The sequence below is a fragment of the Lytechinus variegatus genome, chromosome 2, assembly GCF_018143015.1.
Source record: "Lytechinus variegatus isolate NC3 chromosome 2, Lvar_3.0, whole genome shotgun sequence".
Lineage (NCBI taxonomy): Eukaryota > Metazoa > Echinodermata > Echinoidea > Temnopleuroida > Toxopneustidae > Lytechinus > Lytechinus variegatus.
The window spans coordinates 1,552,543-1,562,834 of NC_054741.1; the positions used below are offsets into that span (position 1 = coordinate 1,552,543).

Sequence of the window (10,292 nt, forward strand, 5' to 3'; positions counted from 1 at the left end):
ATGCAACTCTTATCAAAAAAAGATTTTGTGTGTAGTCTGTATGCATAGCTATTCTTATTTCTATTAGGATAGATGGTCTTTAGTAAGTTTGTGAACATGATCCGTCTGCAATTTTGAAAAAGGGATTTTTCACAACCATATACTTAAAGTAAAAAAAGGTGTTTTCTGGTCCTAAATTGAAAAAAAAGTTTTTTTTTTAAATAAATAAAAAAAAGACCAAGGTCTTGTGCAAAGACAGGTAATAGCTGAAAATGAAGAAATGCCACTAAATAAGGAATCAAATGTAGGTTACAGAATGATCATGGTTAACCATAGATATTGAGTGACAACTTCTTCAGGATCTGATGTCAAATCATTGTGAATGCACGAGGGGAGTGCCCTATTATAAATTATATAGTGATGGTTGGTGCAGTGAACGAAAAGACAGTGTTTCTTTTTTAAAGGGCTAAAACTTCAAAGAAATACTGTACAAAAAAAATTGTTGGGCCAAATAAATGTGCAGGCCTCTTCAAAACAAAACTCACAAATGCAGATTCCATGACTGTTAAAAGTGTAGCCCTTTCTTTGCAAAATATACAGTACACAGAGCTGAAATCTGGTGGAAAAGTCAAAACTCAAGCAAACTTAACCTTTTTTATGCAGCCATCATCCTGGAGATACCAACATATACCTACGAGCACATCAAACCAACCTGAATACAAAGTAATCTTATCATCACTTTTTCTTTGCTTTTCTTGTCTTCTGCCTTGTCTTGTGCGTCCTGTAATGTGCGGATCTCACCCTTAGTACCTTGGGATTCATACTAGCAGCAGTGGTGGTAACGGGATCTTCTGTCAGAGAGAACCTTCGTTGGGATTGATAGCTCTTCCCTGATATCATGGCATCCCTTCCTTTGATCTGTCTCTTTGATCCTGCTGTTCTTGGTCTCTGTTTCTTTGATTTCACCTCACCATCATCCTCATCACCACTGTTCTCTTTGTACTTACGAGCAGACAGCCTCAGCTTCTCCATCCTGTTAGAAACATGCTCTGCTCCATCTGTGGAAGCAACGGTCATCTTTTTGGCTTTTGCACTCTGCACTCTGGAACTGCTGTATGTAGCGAACCCGGAGCGTGGTCGTCCGAGGATGACATTGTTGGTATTTATTGCGTTGTTTGGTGTTCTGCTTCTCCGACAGGTATTACAGGATTTAGGCCTTCTCTTTTTTTTCTCCTCTTGCCTGGCATACCTGATGTGAAGGTGGTAACCAAAGTCGGTGCAGGCCCCATTGCAGTAAGGCTGACGGCAGTGAACACAAGAGTTGTACGAAGCTGCAATTTTACTTGGACAATCTCCTGCACATACAAGCTGCAGGCATTGATCACAACAGTTCTTACTCTGTTTGGGCTTCCCAAGTGCACTATGAGCCCTCTCTGTTGGAACAGCAGCATCGGCATTCCAACCTTTCCTAATCTGGAGGGCAGATTGGCATCTTCTCCTTGGAGAAGAAACCACACTCTCCCATTCTGCAGTCTCATATTGAAGCTTCTCCATCTCAATCATCCTCTCCATCAGGATAGCATCATCCTTGTCTGGGGCCGTCCGGATGATAGTCCTCCAATCTTTGTCCAACATACTTAGCTCCAAGAGGTCCATATGGCAGTAAGGTGCACTCAAAGCCTCAGCAAAAGGTTCCTGCTTCTTCTTCTTGCTTGCAGTGGAACCACTGTATGGAAACATACAGTCAATATCCCCTGTCAGCACTTCTGGTGGAAGGTCTAGACGCATCAATTTCCTCTGCATCTTTTCACGATGGGTCCGTATCCTCTCTATCCTTTCATTTATCTCCATCTCGTCCTCAGAGGAGTCCATATCCATAGACCCCATGGAGTGGTTTCCAACATCATCATCATCATCCTCATCTCGAAAGTCTTCTGTAGCCAAAGTGCGGTCATCTGACTCTTCTGAATCTGAGCCAAACTTGTACTCGTCTTTGACGATATCGTAAGGTCCAAGGTTTTGGTCACCACCGGCCAAAGGTGTTTCTTTCTGCCCCTCTTCCTCTCCCTGGAAGTGACCTATGATGCCTGGTGATAGGTGGTCAAAATGACCTTTAGACCGAGTTGATGTACTGATACTTGAGTGAGGTCGAGGTGGTGGGTGGAGTCTGTTCCTTTTAGAGGTCACCAGATGAGACTTTGGTCTCCTGTAAAAACAAGGCACAATTTACACAATGTGACTCTAGGCTATGTCATATTAGTCTACTGTAATCATTGCTATTTCCATGTTCATAAAAACATGAATCACAATCATGTAAAGTCAGAACAGGTGGAGTGCAAAATATCCCAACTCATCTTTTTTTATATTCATGCCAAACAGAAACTGAAGTAAATAGTTTGCAGTAAGATACAAGTATATTTGTGTATATGCATGTCAATGGGTTTTAAAAGTGCTCCCTAAGCAGGGTTTATACTTTATACTGATGAAAAACAAAACCGCCCCTTAACAAAGACTTGGTATTGTTCCTCATATTACCCCTAAACAGGTTTATTTCAAATATATGACTTCCTACAGAAATAGAACCTAGGTATACAGACCACAATTCAAGATAAGCTTTAGCAAACTAACAAGATACTATAGCTAACCAATACCAAACTTGAAACCCGCCATTTATCCATCACTTACTGTCTTTGAGAACCTTTGAAGGGCGTTGACTGGATCGCTAGTGAAGATTGAAACCTATCCATATCTCCCTCACTCTCTTTGTGGTTTTGAATACTAGGGTGGCTGGAGGGAAGACTAGCAGCCAACTGACTCCGCCTCACACCCTGTCATGGAAGAAACATAAGAAATCAGGGGTCTGTGACTTATTGCTCAATGACTGATCATACAGTTTATTTGGATGCTTGATATAGTCAATGTAATCAAGTCTAAAAATCTGCCCTATGGTCAAGCATCTAAGCTTTGGTTACTGGCCCTGCTGGCCTACTTCAGAGCTGAGAGCACTATCCTTCCAAAGGCTAGCTCTGTTTTTGCCCCTGCCTAATTACAAGATAAACTCGTTCACTTAGTTGCTGTGGAAATTTATCATATCCATGCGATTGCAGTCAATCCCATCAATCAATGTAGTCAGATTTCAGTCCCTCGACCCGAATTGTGATCACATTTTTCACTTATTTATTTGTTAATGCAATCTTCGTTTGGTTCAGTTTCATGTTATGAGAACACCACTGTCCAGACTTTGTTCATTGCCAGAATTTCACAACCATATATTTAAACAGAGCAGGTATCACGATTAATGGACAACAAACTACACTTTACCATGTGACAGAATTTTGGCAAGCCCTCCAGAAGGATTGGCATGAGCAATATTATCTGAATATGAATCTGAAATGTCGATTACAAAACTGCAGATGAAACTCACCTGAAATCCCGATACAGCATATCTGCTATTGAGATGTTCACTGACCTCACTGACCTGCTGGGTCAGCTTACGAAAGGTATCCTAGCAACACAAAAATAAACAATCATGTGATGAGATAATACCCATTATCTGTATTACTGATATAAAGCATAAATTCCAGGGCAAAGTCTGCTGTTGATGTCCTGCAAAAAGACATCAACCCTTCTGCCCGTGTAAGTTTCACATTTGCTGAAAAGGCATCAAACATTTTTTGAAGGTACAAAGAGACATGAGATTCTTACAAATTCAAGGCGGTGGCACAAGAAACTGTTTCCAATCAATTAGAAATCTCTATTACAAGTTTACGATAGATCAATTTTAACTATAGCACATCAGTTCATACTCCGTGTTGCAAGAAACAAACCAACAATCAATTGCAAATTTGCAATTCCACCATGCCTGTGGGAACATTTTGAAATGGTAATTATTGTTACATTGTAGATACATTGGTATTAAGGAATTGACCACTTATTTGCACACATGTAATCAAAGCTCTGGGCTTTCCTGTCTGACATTAAAAAAGAAATCTTTTCAATGTTATTGAATCATTGGCTGAATTAATAGTTTGGAATCTTTGACAAGGTAATAAGCTGCCTTTAATCGGTGATCAGCAACACCGACTCCCTTTGACTATTTTAAAAAATATTTTCAAAATACGAAAGTATTGATCATAGAAGAATGCCCCTGATATCATGGCTGAAGCTATCTTGACCAAGCTTTATCATGAAGATTAGTTTATTTACATGTAGTAGCACAAGCTAGTATTTTAGTAGGCTGATGATGCCATGTATGTAATCTTGCCTTAAGATAAAAATACAGATTTATATTCATATACCAACATGAAAAAATCATGAGCCAATGAATCATAAATATTGAATATTTTCTACTCACATGACTGATAAAAAGTAATAGAAAGTTTTGATAAGTTTCACAAAACAAGAAATATTCTCAATAATTCACAGAAAAGGGCCAAATGTGAACAGAATACGAGCCCAGATTTCAAAAATTTACTTACCTGGGTTATTTTGTATAGTGACAGATCATCTGCAAAGAACAATGGATTGTTCATAGATTTATTATTATTATCATCATCATCATCATCACCAGCAGCATCATCATTATTATCATTATTTTTATTATTGCATGTAGTATCATTATTAATATCATTTTCAATATTAGTATGAACATCATCACCATTACCATCGCCATCATCCCCATCATCATCACCATCATCACCATTACCATCGCCACCACCAACACCATCATCCTCATCATCATCACCATCATCATCATAACCACCATCATCCTCATCATCATCATCACCATCATCATCCTCACCACCACCATCATCATCATCATCACCACCATCATCCTCATCATCATCACCATCATCATCATCACCACCACCACCACCATCATCCTCACCATCATCATTAGTTTGCCATCATATCTATCATGAAAAATTTATAAATCACCTTTATGATCATCAACTGTCTCTATATCTTGTTTAAAAGAAGACCAGCTTCTCCACTGCAAAGTTCCCTGCAAGAAATCATTAAAAATGGTTTCATTTTAATATTTTGCTGTCATATTCCCAGAAATATGCTTACTCAACTCATAACAAACAAATACAACAAAATGAACAGCTGAACTAATCTAATGATCAGGATATTGCAGACTCAGAGAGAAAAGGATATTAGTATGGGTTTCCAGACTTTCTAAATGAATATATTTTCTTCTTCACCTATTTATTCTTCTCTAACATCCTTTTAAGTGTTATCTTATATTGTGTGAAGTGCTTTGAGTGTTTAGATGGAAAAGCACTGTATAGTTATAAATGCTAAAATGTTGCATGTAAATTGATAATAATAAATTAGTCAGTCTACTAGTAGTCTGCATTTTATGCATATTTTCTGTTTGTAAATGATTAAACTAATAAAATAAAATAACTGCCAATACAAGTATTGTGGTCTAAACTTTACTTGATTCCAAAGTATCCACAAGCCAAACTTTATAAATAAATAAAGTCAATATAATTTTAAAAGGAAACATTCAATATAATTATTCAAAGTTGTTTTTTAACTATTTTGTTATCTGTTTCTCCCCTTGATTGACCAGTTCATCCTCTGAAAATTAATACTTGCTATATTTTTTATAATTATGTAATATATCTAACTTCGATAAATTCTAACAAGATAAAGCCTGGGGAGAGTTTCATCAATATTTTTATCCGACAAGTTGTCAGATCTTACATCTTTCCATGAATTTGATTGGCTGAGAGGCACTGTTACTATGGTAACTGTCTGATAAAATGGGACATGTCGGATAAAGCATCTGACAAGTCCTTTCATGAAGCGCCCCCCCCCCCCCCGGGAGCGTTTCATCAACATTTTTGTTTGGCAAGATGTCAGATCTGACAACTTTCCTTGATTGTGATTGGCAGAGCACTGTTACTATGGCAACCATCGGATAGAATATCTGATTAATCCTTTCATGAAATGCTCCCCTGGGGAGGATTCAACCAAAACTTAAGGGGATTTCGTCCACAAAAAAATTGATAAGATAAAAAAAGACAAAAAAGGTCTTCATTTTCGAAAGGGGGGTACACTTCTGTTTTAAGTTTTAACAGCATTTTTTTACATTAGAAATTTTAATTGTGTTGCTAAAAGGGGGGGGGAGAGGCATGGGCCAGCTGTGCACCCTACCCCTTGGATCCACCAGTGAATATACAGTCAAACCTGTCTACTAAGGCTACCAAAGGGGAAACACAAAATAGTAGCTAGTGTAGACATAACAGATGGCTTTTATAGACAGATTTTTTCAACACATATTCATTTCAAATGGGAAAAAATTTTGGTAACTACTTTACACAGGTTTTCACTGTAGACAGGTGGCCAAAAAGCCAGATTTGACTGAATCTGCTTGGCCACAGAGATGGCGAGGAAACATTTTGAAATCGAAACAACAATCAAACCTTGTCGAGTCCAAGGTGAAGAGGTAAATCATTGCTTCTGATTACTCCATCCCCTCTTCCCTTCGGCTGACTCCACTCCAACCCCTTAGCCCCTCTCCCACTGATGCACAATTCCTGATTTCCATGATGTAGACTGCTAACACCCCTCCCTACCCCTCCATGATGGTGGTGATGAGGAGAGGATCTGCGGGGAGCTCTCGGTGACTGTGCCCGGGGACCATTGGTAGGCGTTGGTTGGTGTGTTGTGACACAAGGGGAGTTTGCTCGCAAGTGATTACTAAGAGGAAAGGAGAAAAATATATCGGAAAAGCCTATCAGTTGACAGTCTAGACCAAAAGTTTCAGTCTGTGTCCCGGGGGGGGGGGGGGGGGGCCACTTACATTGACGAGTGGATACCATGCGCGACCACAAAAACACGTAAAAAGGATGTCCTTTTCACGATAGGGCACGTTACGTACGTAACGTGAAAAGGGTGTCAAAAACACAAAAATAATGAAAAAAGGGTATCTATTTCGCTAGGAAAATTACGTGTTTATGGTCGAATTTGCGGGGATGATAAAACAAAATTAAAATGTTTTATAAAGGATGTCCTTTTCGCCCCAACACTACGTGTTAAGAGTCCTATTTGCGCGAGGTGTAGAAGGTGAGGTCGTACTAAACCAAATAAGGTAAAGCCGACAACCAAAGGACCCGTAACAATAAAACATTCCTGTACTTGTTCAGGGGTTCATTTCAGGGAATATTTTCCAAGAGTATCGATTTGTTTCCAATACTTGTTAAGGGTAGGGTTTCACACGCCAATACTTGTTAAGGGGTGCATTTTCAGAATATGGAAATTACGTGTTTAGGGTGCTTTTCGATACCCCATGGTCGCGCATGGTATCCACTCGTGAATGGAAGTGGCCCCCCGGGGTCTGTGTACATGTACAACTGGCTGTTCACATGTTATTGACTACATGTCAGAATCCTTAAAAAGAGAAAATTACATGTATTCCCATCTATTGACAGGGAATTCAAGCATTTTATTTCTACAGACTAAATTAAATGATATTTTTTAATTTTGTGCCCCCCCCTTTGAGAGTCGCTGCTAATTTATTTAATTGGTATACGTCGTTTTAAATCAAATATAGACCTTTTTCGCTCGCCAATTTTTTTTTTTTTTGGGGGGGGGTTCAAAATGATCTCTTGACATTTTGTAGTGAATACCTTTTATTCTTTTTTTTTAGCTTACCGGTATCAAATTTTTCCACCAAAAATGCCCCCCCCTTGGAAAATCCTGGATCAACCCCTGGACCAAAAATCATCCCTAAGTACAACTACGTTTCCTTTGCTCAAACTAATTCAAACTGTAGTCTGTATTTCCACATGATTTACATGTACCGTATCTGTATGTCCACCCAGATCAAAGGTAAATCTCTTACATTCCATCTAGACCTATAGATTATATAACTATACATTATTTCAGTTCACATAAAAATCAGACAAATCTGGACTCTGGGGGACAAAACACATCCAACAAAATACCATTCACTTTGGCATAGTTTCTATTATATAGTTCATGGTTTGCTTAGTTCAAACACACTTTTGAACAGTATTCCTACATTATGAGCTACATGTAGTAGAGTTTGATAATACACCAGAACGTGGAAAGATGGAGTTTTGAAACAGTTTAAGCGAATTATTCGTGAACAAATATATTTCGTCTTGTCTGGACATAAAACTGAGTATGGGGTCAAATGTCTGATTGAGAAATATCTAAAAAAGTTCAATTTCGCACATTTTGCCATGGGATTTTAAGAAATATATGCAAAATTAAATATGATTTAACATCAGTTTTTGCTCAAAATAATTTACATTACATTCAATTTCAATTGCGAGCAAGCAAATTAATAAAATCTCTATTTCGTAGCTGTTTCTGTAACTCTAGTAGGTACATTCCCAGCATTAATCCCTATGGAGAAATTAAAATTGACAAAATTCACTGTTTTGTACCCATTTTTCTATAGGGCAACAAATTGGCTACTTATTCAAAGCTTGGAGGTAAAGTGTTGGCCAGGAAGTGTTCTGACATTTATCTACTACCATACACAATGTAGCTTCATTAGCTTGACGAGCCAAATATAGTACAGTGCAAACTGGTGGTTCACAGAATCTTTTCATCATTCCTTTCAAAGTACAGGTACGTAGGTCTACATACAGCAACATCGCTCTTGACTGTTTGTCTATACGTTAACAAACAAAATACCCCAGTCATGCAAGACAAATTTTAGCCCCAATTGGCATTGATTGGAATTTTTTTGATTAGTTCAACAAACTTCAACCTTGTTCATTCATTGACATGATCATGGTTGATTTATTTTGTTCTTCATGCATAAAGTTAACTCACCCCACTTGTTCACTGCTACCATCCTGCCTGTGGAGAATCTACAGGTAGGACTATGGCATGCCAATGCTGTATTGAGCACACACTTTAAAAAATCATAATATCACTTTTGTGACCAAACTTACTAATTTCCATACAGTTGCAATTCATTTTTCATTAGTAACTTGGGAATAATTTTTATATTCACCAGAGCGCTCAAAAACTTGAATTTTGGGCATAATTTGTGGACGCCCTCTATTGGTGGAAAGTAATATGGCAAGAAAATTTTCATTTTTTGATCTCTATTTTTAATTAAGAAAAAAATAATTTAAAGAATCAAATTTAAATAAGAGCCAAGTTGTATGAAGAATAGCTATAATGGAAACTGTCAGTGTAAAAAAATCAAGCATTTGCCCCAAAGGAAAAGAGAAAATAAGCCAAACATTGCCACCCTTATTTTGTCACACATGGAGATATAACTGAGAACAAGGTTATATCATAACCTTGTTCATAGAATGAGTGACTCACCCTATGAATCCTTTCCGAGGAAGGTTGTTTGTGTGCGGTGCTGGCCAACTTTGTGCATAGACAGCTGTCAAGAGGGTAGTATTGCGGACATCCAATTCCAACTGAGCCATCCTCTGATCTTACTTAATTTTTCAACTATAATAAAACTTGAAAAGTTGAAAGTGAATGTCATATTAATGTTCAACTCGGCTTAATCAACTCTCTTGATCGATCGACACTCAGTCACAGATCTACTCTGACCAACAACACTTCTATTTGAAATTATAATTAATATAGATAAATATGATGAAACAATGCCGGCCTTCACTGCTTCAGACAATGCACATCAACTGGTCGAGAAGCACAAACCATGACTGTTACAAATTACATAGCTCCAGTCAGTCCGCCATGGCGCAGACTCGCCCAAGCTTGGCCTGGACCTATGGCTTGTACGTGGAGAGCTGGAGAATGATGAAAAGAGCTTCGAAGCGAAGTCGGGCGACACTTCTGTCGCTGCAGACGATCCCCGTATAATCTGTATAGCAATACACCTGTCGCAGTGAAATTGATACACCGTCACTACAGTAACTAGACGCTGAGACATGTGACAAAATAGACCTTGAGAGGGCGTAAACATATTAAAGGCAAGGCACTATACTGTGGGTCAAATGACGAAAAATTGAAAATTTTGGTCTCAAAAGAGTGAGTTCTCCTGAAGAGATTGATACCTTGCATTCAATACCTAATCTGACTGAACGTGTAAAAGAAAAGAAAACGTCTCATTAGACACCCCTCAATTTAATGTAAAAATGCAGTGTTCCATTCATATATTTTGTGCGCTTCCTATGGTATTGCAGCTACAAGTTCTACTTGCTTGATGTCCATCAATTGGCTAAATATGTATTGTGTGGATTTACAACTTCTTGTTTACATGTTTAATTTCGTTCGAGGTGATTTATTACCTATGTATTCGCATAAGAATAAACAAAGTAAATAAAAGAAAATTG

At 38.1% G+C, this 10,292-nt stretch overlaps 1 protein-coding gene across 1 annotated transcript; it reads right to left on the bottom strand.

The window, feature by feature from the left end:
* Nucleotides 1–216: 216 nt before the first annotated feature.
* Nucleotides 217–9,488, bottom strand: LOC121407031. The gene is made up of 7 exons (XM_041597927.1): nt 9,307–9,488; nt 6,417–6,693; nt 4,918–4,984; nt 4,458–4,486; nt 3,404–3,484; nt 2,665–2,807; nt 217–2,185 (listed from the first exon to the last, which is right to left on the bottom strand). The coding sequence occupies exons 1-7, from the start codon at nt 9,414–9,416 to the stop codon at nt 715–717; spliced, it is 2,178 nt and encodes a 725-aa protein (XP_041453861.1). The 5' UTR covers nt 9,417–9,488; the 3' UTR covers nt 217–714.
* Between the last annotated feature and the right edge of the window lie 804 nt (nt 9,489–10,292).

Bases quoted from the DNA above. Each gene is read 5' to 3' on its own strand.
- LOC121407031 (XM_041597927.1), bottom strand. From the start codon at position 9,416: ATGGCTCAGTTGGAATTGGATGTCCGCAATACTACCCTCTTGACAGCT. The intron at 4,487-4,917 runs GTGATTTATAAA...TGTTCTTTGCAG, and splicing joins GACAGTTGATGATCATAAAG to ATGATCTGTCACTATACAAA. The intron at 3,485-4,457 runs GTAAGTAAATTT...TTGTGTTGCTAG, and splicing joins CACTATACAAAATAACCCAG to GATACCTTTCGTAAGCTGAC.